Genomic DNA, 13185 nt, shown 5'->3' with positions numbered 1-13185 from the left:
GCTACACATTTTGTTAGAATCATCCCCCGTAACAATTGACTAGTCTATAATTCTAATTTACTCTTCTATCATGTATGTGGTTTATGAAAATTATTTACTATCTAATAAAGAATGAAAATAATAAATTGTGGTCAGGTTTAGTATTAATCTAAGTGAACACGTGTTTGATTTCAGTGATAATTCACCACTAGCTGCTTTTGAGATAAAGTAAGTTAGTTTTAATCTTTTAAAATATCCGTCAGTAATATTGTATAAGCATACATGTTTTGATTAAAATCTCATGTGATAATAAATTGAATACCATTAAAGCATTCTCTTAAGCATGATTTCTGTACAGGAGCATTTATTGCTGAAGTCTGTAGTGTTGTCAAAGCAAGAAATCAGGTTTTCTTTAGCAAGGCTTTATTCTATTGTTATGTTGACTGAAAATCGTCTTATTTTTGCACTTGAAGATTTTCTTGATCAACTCTTAAATCATCTTTTCCAGTCTTTTTTCCAGGACTGATGTTTAGCTAGCTGTCCTGTAATTAAATGCTTTCGAATAGTGATACAATACTTAGACTTCCAGGTTATAAAGTACTTCCAGGTTTATAAAGTACAAAACTTCAAGTTGTGTTAAAAATCAATAAGCTATTTTTACTGTATATTCATTGTTGCTGTGTGTCTTTTTAGAACACATAGAAATGCCAAGTATATAAGTTCAATTTTATTAAAAAATAACTTTTTTTTAGTCTGTGCATGATGATCTTTTTGCCAACAAGATCTGCGCATTTAACAGTTAGGGTTTTTTGCACAAGATAATTACTGTGCAGTTACTCATTTCACAATCAGGAAATCTGAGGTAGCCTAAGAAATCTGTGACAAATCTAAATATTGAACTTAAATGGAGAGTTTTAGTGCAGAATCTTCACCAAAAGTTCATTTTAATTTTACCTGTTTTCCAGATCTCTGGAAAACTTTTAAATTTGGTGAAATCACATGTATTCAAATAGTTAGCACATCTTAGTACTTTTAGTTATAAGATAGGTTGACAGCAAAGCAAGGCCAATTTCCTGGTGAAAGAAATCTGTTATTCTGCAAGCAGCAGGAGGCAACTCTCACCTTCTTAAATGGCCTTTTTAATAGGGTAGACCTCAGAATATAGCTTCCCCAAAGTATTTTTACTTGGAATTTCTTTTCAATGTAGAACATTACTAACCTCTCTGCTTCAGGTGTAAAATCTAAATATTTCTTAGTTGTACTACAGTGGTGCCTAGATATGTCCACCAAAATGAAGTCCCAAACGTTCCAGAAACTGTACATTTATTTAGCAAGAAATCACTCCTTCTCTTAACAGCTTACCCCCTAAACAAACCAGGCAGATGGGAAAGGAAGCACAGGAAAAAATATGTGGATTTGTTCAGATTGGCACTGTCAAAATCCAGTGTTGAAACGGGAGCTGTTAGATTCCAGTCTGTTGTGTTGTCCGCTGGAATAAAATGCCTCTTAGTGTTATGCCTTTGCATAGAAAATTGTTGCTTGTAACTCTTACAATTTTACTAAGATAATTTTGGATATTCCACAGTAATGTATGTTTATGTTATGCCTTTTTATAGAGTCGGGAAAATTAATAATAATTTATTCTTTTTATATTTTGACAAAGTATTATCTAAAAGTTCTCAACTATAGCCTTCCAAGCTGGTGTCAAAATACCTGCTGTCTCCTGGAGAAAGCCATCTTGTCGACTGACCTGTGCCAAAAGGGGAATTGGCCATGCTGGATTTGAAATTGATCTCACTTCATTTCTGATGACTATTGTGCGTGTGTGTGTAGCTATCTACACCATTCCTATTTATATGTAAACACACAGGCGTTTTTTTATGTGTATATATATGAATGATGTATATGATTTGTATGATCAACACTTTAATATGGAACGTTTACTTGGCATTATGGTTTAGTTTTTTGCTTTTCATTAGCAATCAACACTAGTATAAGTGGTACATTAAGTCATTTTTTGCTGGAGACTTTCAGGAAGAGCTTTATATGTACTCATCTTATTCTGAATTTTAAGAAAAAGAAACGTATTTTAATATAAATATGTCTTCATTACAGGCTAAACTCATTTTCTGCCCATTAGCAGTGAAATTTGATCTTTAATATTATGTGTTTAACATGCTTGTGGTATTTCAGAGAGACAGCTGATTGTTTATTGAGTCCTTATGTAACATCTTTTCTAATAGTAATGCAAATTGGTGTGCTTAATGATTTCTTCCCAAAATTATTTGCTGTAAAGGAGAAGAGAAAACAGTTGGATAATTTCAAATGTGTTCAGCTGCATAGTATATGAGTAGATAGTAACATTAACATTCTAACATATAGTAACATCTAACATTCTGTTGAAGACAGAATGCTATCCTGCACGTTCAACACTAAGTCAAAGCACCGTATTCATATATTTTTCCAGAAAGTTTTCAACTTATTTTTCTCTGATCAAATTATAATTAATGTTCTATGTTTTACTCTCCCTTCCTTATCCCTTTTTCTTTTACTTAGTTGATTTCTGAATGTTTCCCTTTATTCCTGTGATCTTTTCTTCATAGCGGCACTGTCTCGGTGAAGCTTTGCATAAATCTATCAGCAATGTAAGTGATTTGCACTTACAGCTTGTGAACAGGGCATGTTTGCACTGATATATCTGCGTATCCTGTAGTATTGCTTTAGAGCTTTAGCCTATGAAATAGAATACATGGTAAAATTTGAGAGGAGAACATTTGCCGCTAGTTATCAAAAGCTTGTGTACTGCATCCATTCATCTGTGTAAATGTATATAGCACTGGACATCAAACGCTACGTACATGGTCATAATATAAGCATTTTTATGTCCTTGTTAAAGCAAGCCGGCTTGTGGGCAGTGCAAATGTGTATTGCAAAGCTTTCTACCAAGCATGAGATTGATGCTGTATTATAATTTGCAGTTTTGCAGTGCGAGTCATAACTGTAACCAAAATATTCTTTCTTTCTTTCTATTTTTTATTTTTAAAATTCTTGCCAATGTTTTTAATGCCCTGAAAACCTTGGATAAAAGTATTGAAAGTTCAGAGAATAGTGATTAGAGCTGTTTTCTTTTGAATCCTCAATACAGGAGTATATAGAAGGGAATGCTCCAAAGATATGCAAAAGGAGGCACTAATGTTTTCGAAAATGTGCTCTTAAGGATATCAGTACATCTACTGAATATTCAAAATGTTGAAAATTATGTTGTCTTCTAAAAATAACTCAATTTTTTTGTTATACTTTCAAAAACAAAAAAAAAATCTTCTTATTAGCAGGGTAGACTAATCTGACTTGCTTGTTAGAATACTTTAATACTCATTGTCCTTTTTTTACCATAGTCTATTGATGCAAATAGGCATCTCCAGAGATCGACTCACTTCAGGCTGTGGTTTTGGAGTCATTTTAATCTGGTGAACTGGTCTTGAGAAGGGTATTCCTGATCTCTTCTAAGATGGTTTCCTGGCCAGATGTCAGACTTCTCATGGACATCTCAGTTAAAATGCTTTCTGCATTTCAAGAAAGAAATTAAAAGAAAATCCTTTTGCCCTTGGTCCTTGCTAAAAATGTTTATGGTTGATATAAAGAGAATTACCAGAATTTGGAGCAGGAACTTAAGTGAGAGACAGATTTAACATCAAGACAAAAATACATTTTTTTCATGCCATCTTAATAAAAAATTGGCTAAGATACCGTGGTTGACTCCATTTGAATGTTATCATGAAAGGCTTTTTAGAATATGATGATTAATTTACCTGAGGTTCTGCAGGACTGAGCAGGACTTCCCTAGAATTGTAGCTGCTGGTGGCCATGGTGACTGGGACTGGACAAAAGAAGAAAAAAGAGAAACCTGAGGGACAGAAACATGGTGAAAGGGATGAGTAAGAGTGGACAGAACTTCTGTCCAGTATCTCAGTTTTTCTGCCTGAGGCATTCAGAGGAGGAGGAAGAGGATCTGACTGAAAATTGTGGGATTTCCTTCATACGAGATTTTTAAGCAGTACTTTGTGTAGAGAGTTCCCACCTAGTGCAAAGAATTGGACTGAATAATCTCTTAAGGCTATCCTTACTGCACATTCCTATGACACTAAAAATGGAATTAGGAAGAAGAAAAAGAGCAAAGGAGGGGAGGAGGGGTGAGATACTGGAGTATGTGGAGGGGCTAGAGCCGAGTTGCAGTAGTGGTCTCAGGGAAACAAACAAAAAAACCCAACAAACCTGAGAGTTTATGGATGGTGGTTAAATAGGAGCAAAATCAATCTAAAGAAGTGTAAGAGTTATCTAAAAGCACAAGGGAAAAACAGACCTCCAGGCAGGGTCTGGTTTCCGCTAGGTATATTCTGGCAGAGAAACAGGAAATAAAGGCAAGGCTTACAGGTGAGAAGAAGGACCTCGGTAGGTATGAGGTTACAGAAAGGTGGGGAAAGGGAGAAGGGCCCACCAGTGAACACGGGATGAATTAGAATAGGCAGGGATGTGAGTAGATCAAAGGCGAGTTTAGATAAAATAGATTATTTATTTTTCTGGAGAAGGAAGACAATAGCACATTGCAATACCAGATGCTGATACACAGATGAAAATTCAGAGCTGGCCACGCTGGCAGGTGCAAACTATGTGGAGTGAGTTTCTAGGGTTGAAGAGAAAGTACGCAGTATGTGGCTGCATCATTGGTTTGTCTGACTAGCATGGCAGCCCTGGCCAAGGTATCCTGAAAGAGATTGGCCAAGAAGTTCTTGGGCTTCTGAGGAAACTAGAACTCCACGATATGAGGGGGAAGTTTTTGTATAGATAAGTAACTGGTTGAAAGATAGGTGTTTTCACACAGTAAAAACTGTTTTTACAGTTTTTTTCACACTGGTTACCACAGTAAAGGTAGATTATCAGTGGAGTTACACTGATGTTCAACATACTTTCTTTTGCAGGTTGTTTATGAATAAGTAAGGTGGGGAAGTTTGCGGCTTATAAAAAGTTATTCAGGGTGGGAAGGACAAAGACTGTCTGAAGAATTATAGACGAGCTGTAAAAAGCCAAGGAACTTGGCAATAAAATGGCAGATGAAATTCAGTGTAGACAAATGCAAAGTGATACACAGGGGAAAAAACAAATTCTAACTTCTTATGTAAAATGATACACCTTACCTTGACCTGTTACAACTAGAGAGTAGGTCTGGGGACTATGATATATAATTCCATGAAAAAATCACCTCTACGCTGAGTGGGAGTCACAAAAGGAAATAAAACATTAGGAATACAGAAGAGACACAGAGAACATAACATGTAAAACCACTATATAAAACCAGAGTTTACTCTCATTTTAAATACCTTATGATGTTTTTGCATATGTTATATTAGAGACCTTATGCTGGTCTCTAATCTTAAAAAGAAATAGTAGAAAACAGGAAAAAGTAGGAGAAATGTGATGATAGATACAAAATAGCCTTCATACAGGAATTGACTCATTAAGCCAGAACTGTTTAGTATGGAAAAGGGTATAAAGAGGGAAATGATGGAAATCTACAGAAACATAAGAAGAATAGAGTAAATGAAAAGTAAATGAAAATGACTCCTTTCCATTACAAGTATTAGAGGTCATCATGTCAAATTGGCACATCTATACGGAACTTGCCACAAGATATTGTGGATACTAAAAGCTTTATGGATTCAGGTAGTGTTTGTATTTAATTAATATTTCTTCCATTAATTTGCCCCAAAATACCTCTTCTGGTTTAAGAAAGACTGCTGAATGCAGGCAGACTTTGGAGTCAAGATCCCTACATTTATGCCTTGGCCTTGTTTTCCCTGGGTAACCTGGGTTGGCCATTTCTGAAGGCAGAACAGGAGATTAGACAAACCTTTGGTCTGACACTGTACAATTTGTATGTGATATTTATATTTAATATATTCTAGTAAAAGGTTTTGTACGTATAGTTCAGATTACAGAGTGTAGTATAGGCCTTCACTATACCCCAAATGTAGCCAGTCAAAGGTATCAAGAAGTAAAACACTGTTGATACAGTATACTTAGAAGGTAGAGTATATATGCCCAGACACAAGGACCTGCTCATTTCATTCAAATTAATTTGCTTGTTTTGGTTTAGTGCTAATTTTCCTTTAAGTGTAGCTTTTTTCTTTCAAATCTGCTTAAGCTGTGTCCTTCTGAAAAAAAAAAACCCACACATTCGACAGTAATGTTCATGCTGCAAGTTGCCCTTGGTATGCTGCTATTAATTTTTTGTTAAATGGTGGGTTTTAGTGTTCTGTAAATCAATACATTGATGTGCAATGTCATTATTAATTTGTCATAATTAGTTTTAAGACATGCTGAATCAAATGACACTATCAGACTTTCATTTATAATTCAATTTTATGTATCACTCCGACGCTTGAAAAGTATCCTTACTGATTCAAATTCTTTGTCACATGGCAATTTTTTTTTTCCTTCCTTTGACTCACTGTAGCAAAATTTTCTTTTGGTTAAATCTTGTTTCCAGAATTGGAGGGTATCTCTCTCCTGTTTGGCTCTAAAGGGAATACAGGTTTAGTATTTTCAGTCTGAAAAGATGCTATCTCATGTGAAGAACAAAGTATAATATTACCATAAAAAGAAAATGGGACTTTTTCAATGAGTACAGTGTACTCTAATGGATTAAAATGCTTGTTGGGTGAAAAGCATAATTTGTAAAATCAGGTATTTCTAAGAAAATTAGTATTTGTAACTCAGATTGCTCAGATCTTAGATTTTGAAAATCAGAAAAATCACTCTCATAGTATTATTGAGCTAACAAAAATAATACTAGGAGAGGAATCCATCAAGTGTTACATTTTATTTGTGATATAGAGTGATATGCTACCATTTATTTTTAAATTAGAAAAATACCACTAAGATAGGACCCTATCATATCAAAAGATACAGAAATCAATCATTCTAGATGTCACAGGCTGTCCTCTCCTATCAACTGCAGGATTTTCCTTACAGAACTGGCGTGATGTTCCCCTGAAGAATAGTTTATCTTAACAATCAAGTGTTTGATTTCAGACCTTGATAGTGTCGTTTTTATTGATCTTTATACAAAACCTATAAGTAAATTTTGATAATTTGGTCATGAAAAATTGTGTTATAGGTAGTGCTGTAGTATGAACTGACAGATGTCATAACTCTTACAAAACTATTTAAATGCAATTCTTCTATCTCTGAGATCTAACATTAACAAAAATTCAGTCGATGGATGACATTGCTTGTCTGTCTTTTAGTTAATGTTCTGGCTTTAAAATGTCAAGTGTTTTCTTTTGAATGTTTTTTTCAGAATTGATGGTAGTATTAATGACTAATGGATATTTGCTGTTCTGTTGCGGGTTAGATCTCCTTACTGAAGCAGAATCTGGAGATGCAGCTTTCCCAGTCACAGAGTTCTTTGCAACAGCTACAAGCCCAGTTCAGTCAGGAGCGACAGAGGCTGACTCAGGAGATCCAGGAATTAGAAGAGGAGCATCAGCAAAGGCATAAGTCACTTCAGGAAGCCCATATCCTTGCCTTTCAAAACATGGAAGAAACAAAAGAACAAGAACAAAAGGCATGTTCATATGGCTATTCCAAATTATGTAGAGAATGTTGCCATTTTAGCAATTTATGTACACAGTTGGAATTAGTAAAGAAAAGTATCTGCATAACTACTAAATTTCCTTTTCAGCAGATGTCTTATAGTAACATTTTTATCCAGTTAAATCTGATTAAGACATATTGGAAATCATCTCTAATACTGGCATTGTTTCATGTCTCGCTTAATACTCTACCAGTATATGCATATATCTAAGTGTATATATATATGTAAAATTATTATCAACATGCACGTTTCTTTACAGCAGTTTGACACTGTTATCCATAACATTATATTCTAGTTTTGATTTGGAATAGGCTTCTGTTGTGGTTTAGCCCCAGCCGGCAACTAAGCATCACGCAGCCGCTCACTCACTCTCCCTCCCCCAGTGGAACGGGGGAGAGAATTAGGAAAAAAAAAACCTCATGGGTTGAGATAAAAACAGTTTAATAGGACAGAAAGGGTGAAAGAAACAACAATGATAACAACACTAATAATACCAACAGAGGAATGTACAAGAACAAGTGATGCCCAATACAGCAATTGCTCACCTCCCGGCGATCGACAGCCCGTCCCCGAGCAGCGATTCCCGCCCCCCGGCCAACTCCAGTTTATGTACTGGGCATGACGTTGTATGGTAGGGAATATCCCTTTGGCCAGCCTGGGCCAGCTGTCCCGGCTGTGTCCCCTCCCAGCTCCCCGTGCACCCCCAGCCTTCTTGCTAGCAGGCCAGCACGAGAAGCTGGACTGTCCTTGATTACTTAGCAACAACCCAAAACATCAGCACGTTATCAACAGTTTCTCATCCCAAATCTAAAATACAGCCTCACACCAGCTTCTGTGAAGAAAACCAGCTCTATCCTGGCTGAAACCAGGACAGTTTCCCTGTATTTTCCATTATAGTTACTTAATTTCACATGTGTTTTCTGATATTTCCTGTCAATTGACTTCTTTTGTAATGTATTTTATATTTTCATTATGTTAAAAATTGTATAAACTATCACAGAATCACAGAAACATTAAGGTTGGAAAAGACCTTTAAGATCATCAAGTCCAACCCTCAACCCAACAACTATGTTCTGCAACCTGGAAGATAATTTTCATGTCCAAAACAATGTCACACCCAAGATTTTTTTTTAAAACCTTGACTAAACCAGCTTTAAAATTGAAATTTTGGCGGTGAATTGTACTTAATATGGTGTGTTAAGCCTTTTTTAAATTTCAGATCTAGAGTGTACCTTTGCAATCAATTTTCCTGCTGTCCCCACTGAATGTACTTTTGTTCACATCATAGACTGGTCTTGGAGCACACCAGGTGGATTCCTTTTGTTTGAAGTGAAACTAGAATATGTGCACCAGGAACATTATGCTTCATACACTTCAGTAGGGAATAAACATGGGTGTCAATGGACAGCAAAAATCCCCAAATGTGTATTGTGTGCTCCCTAGACCCATCTATGGATCTGCACCTTATCTCATTGCTTGTTATAGTAAATATATCCATAGATCGGGTTTTTTTCTCTTTTCCAACTGTGAGCAGAACAGAGTTTTTGTGCACAAGTAATCTTGATAACTACCAGCCACTGAAAAGAAAAAAATATAGTAGTAGGATAACTTAGTGGGAGAAGAGAATATCAGCAATATTAGTGCATTTTTAATAACTTCTAGAGTATGCCAGTGCCTGCTTTTTGTTGCCAGCTGTTTATTGTTTAGTATTTTATAAATTTTCTAAGCTGCTATAGAATAAATTGTATCAATTTTATTATTTCATAGGAATTAGAAGAACGTTTACAACAGAAGCACTCAGAAGAACTTCAGGCACTGAAAGAAACACATAAACAAGCCATGGAAGGTTTTAAACTGGAGATGGAACAGGAACTTCAGACTCTACGATTTGAGCTGGAGGATGAAGGAAAAGCTATGTTAGGTATACTATTTTCAAATTTGCAAGTGGGTCCAAAAACATTAATTTCTACTCAAACAATATACATGCACATATGTGTATATACATGTGTGTGTATATTATATGTGTGTATTATAACACTGTTGTATATCTCAGAGTCATTCAATGTTGACCTAGTTGACCCTCTTAAAATCAGTATAAGTATAATCAATATAAGTATAATAATAATAATCAGTATAAGTATAATCAGTATAAGTATAATAATCATATTTAACAGGTAAGCTCAAACTGTTCACTTGTGAAAAATCTTACCCTTAAGTTTTTTTGGAAGGAGTAAGCAACTAAATTTCATGATGGAGAATGTTTCAGAAAGCAACAGGAATAAAATGACAGGACAGTTGCTTAGCTGATGTAAACAGTGCATGTTGGGACAGCAGCAATACTTGACAGAGCTGGACTGTTATTGTTAATTAATGTAAACATTTGCAAAATAAACTTGTCTTTTTGTTCTAGCTTCCTTGCGCTCAGAGCTAAATCATCAACATGCAGCAGCAATTGACCAGCTAAGGCACAACCATCAGCAAGAACTGGTAGCTGCCAAAACGGAGCTTGAAAGGAGCATAGAACTCGGCAGGCGACAGGTAGGAGGCATTGCTGGCAACTGACTAAAATTGCATAAGCAGTATTTGTTTTCTTTTAGGTGGAGGCAAGAACTGTTGTGAACAAACAACAAACTTGTAATTCCTCAAAGTCAGCCAGCACCAGCAGATAATACATCTCTACCAGTTTACCTAAACTTCCTCACTTAGGTTTTTCTTCCTTTGACAAACTTCCTTCAAAACCTAGTATAGGCTCCCGTATCAAGGCAGTTTCCTCTCAGAATTGTGCAGCCGTCTCGAGGACACTGACTTGCTGTGGGAGAAAAGTGCCGATTCTCACAAAATTCTACTCGTCCTCAGCTGCCAGCAGGGATTAAAAGGGAAAAAACTGTTTCTCTCCAAAGCCTAAGTGAAACGGATAAGAAGGGTTTGCTTAAAACCAGATGATTGCTTCAAACTTAAGAGGTAGCTTAGTATCTTTTTTGTTTCAGGAGCCAAATTGGAAAAGATAAATTAGCATGTAAAGGAAGCAGAAAAGACGATGTAACAGCTTGCAACTGTTTCTTAAAGAAAAACCCCACACCCAAAACAACAAAAAGCCACAAAACAAACCCCCAAATCCCAAACCCAGTGTAGCAGCAAACTGATTCATTCACTTTTATCTCTCACTTTTCACTTTATACATGATCAGTTTTTCCAGTAGTAACTAAAAATTCAAAGCCTGATCTCTACTGAAAGGAAGCCAGACTCCTGGAAATAAGATGACCAGAAAATTACTTCTCTATTTCCCTGTGCAATAGGCTTTTCTGGATTCATTTACTGATAGTCCAGCACCAAGGAGGTGGAGTGGTTTTAGACATATATTAACAGAGGAAACAGGTTTAGTTGGATATAATCTTTACACAAAAACAGAGACAGTTGAAGATGAGCCCTTCTTTTTATCTTCCTTGCTACCTTGAAAGTATGAGCACTAGAGGCAAAAATGCAGTGCTGTCAGCAGTGAATGAAAACATGCAGGATTTAGGAGGATATAGATTCAGTCATGTGTTGTTTAAGCCTAGAGTGAAACACCTAAAGGAGATGTCAGAAAAGAAGTTTAAATTACAAGAGCAAATATTTGATCCAACCAAATGCCATGTACTTTTGGCCTCAGTACAATGGTCTGCTAAGCATGAGCTTTAGCTGTACTGAAAGCAAAGCAATTAATTGTGTTTTCCTGTGTTAGAATGCTCATCAGTTCACAGGATCAGAGCAGAACTAGATGCAGAGAGCTGAGCAGGATGATTATATTTGGTACTTTTTAAAATATTTAAATATGTGGATATAATTTTCCCATTGCTTTTTCTTCTAACTTTAATGTGGTCTTTCTATAGGGAGGTAGAGAGTTATTTTTAAAGGTCTATTCATAAGGATGTCCTATAAAATTTGTGCAGTAGGATATATTTATTTTTCCTGGATGCATGAAGGCACAAAACACAATTATACATGGAACTAGTTTGAAATATCTGCTGATTTTCTATCTGTACTATATGGTCATTAATTATAGTGAAACTGTAAGAAGTGGAACAGATGGAAGTGGAAAACTCTGAAAAAGGTTGATTTTATTAGAGACTTTTCCTAAACTGAGGAAAACCATTATCAAAACCATTGAGACGGGTTCCAGATGAGTTTCACAGATGTGTTAACTTCTTTGGAATTTCTTACGCAAAAAGAATGACTTTTATTCATAGCATCATAGAATGGTTTGGCTTGGAAGGGACCTTAAACATTATCTAGTTCCACCCTCCCTGCCATGGGCAGGGACACCTTCCACTAGACCAGGTTGCTCAAGCCCCATCCAGCCTGGCCTTGAACATTTCCGGGGTGGAGCATCCACAGCTTCTCTGGACAACCTGTTCCTGTGTTTCACCACCTTCACTATCAAAAATTTCTTCCTTATAGCTAATCTAAATTTATCCTCCCTCAGTTTAAAGCCATTACCCCTTGTCCTTTTGCTACAGGCCCTGCTAAAAGGTCCCTCTCCAGCTTTCTTGTAGGGCCCCTTCAGGTACTGGAAGGCTGTAAGGTCTCCCCAGAGCCTTCTCTTTCCCAGGCTGAACAACCCCAACTCTCTCAGCCTGTCTTCATAGGAGAGGTGCTCCAGCCCTCTGATCATCTTCATGGCCCTCCTCTGGACCCACTCCAACAGGTCCATGTCCTTCTTATTTTGGGGGCTCCAGAGCTGAATGCAGTACTCCAGGTGGGGTATCACCAGAGTGGTGTAGAGGGGCAGAATTACCTCCCTCAACCTGCTGGCCACAACTCTTTTGATGCAGCCCAGGATGCAGTTGGCTTTCTGGGCTGCAAGCGCACATTGCTGGGTCATGTTGAGCTTCTCATCAACCAACACGCCGAAGTTCTTCTCCGCAGGGCTGCTCTTGATCCATTCTCTGCCCAGCCTGTATTTGTGTTTGGGATTGCCCTGACCCATGTGCAGGACCATGCACTTGGCCTTCTTGAACTTCATGAGGTTTGCACAGACCTACATCTCAAGCCTGTCCAAGTTCCTCTGGATGGCATCTCTTCCCTCCAGCATGTCAACCGCACCACGCAGCTTGGTGTGGTCGGCAAACTTGCTGAGGGTGCACTCAATCCCACTGTCCACATCACCGACAAAGGTGTTAAATAGTCCCAGTACTGACCTCTGAGGAATGCCACTCGTCACTGGTCACCACTTGGACATTAAGATGTTGACTGCAACTCTTCATGTGCGACCATCGAGCCAATTCCTTAGCCAGAGTGGTCCATCCGTCAGATCCATGTCTCTCCAATTTAGAGATGAGGATGTCATGTGGGACAGTGTCAAATGCTTTGCACAAGTCCAAGTCGATGATGTCAGTTGCTCTCCCCCTATCCACCAATGCTGTAACCCTGTTGTAGAAGGCCACCAAATTTGTCAGGCATGATTTGCCCTTAGTGAAGCCATGTTGGCTGTCACCAATCACCTCCTTACTTCCCATGTGCCTTAGCATAGTTTCCAGGAGGATCTGCTCCATGATCTTCCTGGGCACAGAGGT

General features: G+C 37.3%; 1 protein-coding gene across 3 annotated transcripts in view; it reads left to right on the top strand.

Annotated features, from left to right (window-relative positions):
• Positions 1-13185, top strand: part of FAM184A (family with sequence similarity 184 member A) — a gene marked incomplete at both ends in the record, with an annotated part of 52912 nt that overhangs the window by 28774 nt on the left and 10953 nt on the right. For all 3 annotated transcript variants that reach the window (XM_081997323.1, XM_081997322.1, XM_081997321.1), the window contains 3 exons: positions 7391-7603; positions 9401-9554; positions 10044-10171. In XM_081997323.1, coding sequence (XP_081853449.1) covers positions 7391-7603; positions 9401-9554; positions 10044-10171 — 495 coding nt within the window. The remainder of the gene's footprint in view (positions 1-7390; positions 7604-9400; positions 9555-10043; positions 10172-13185) is intronic.

The sequence above is a fragment of the Phaethon aethereus genome, assembly GCF_964289735.1.
Source record: "Phaethon aethereus genome assembly, chromosome: 3".
NCBI classification, from domain to species: Eukaryota; Metazoa; Chordata; class Aves; order Phaethontiformes; family Phaethontidae; genus Phaethon; species Phaethon aethereus.
This window is presented reverse-complemented; position numbering and strand designations above follow the sequence as displayed.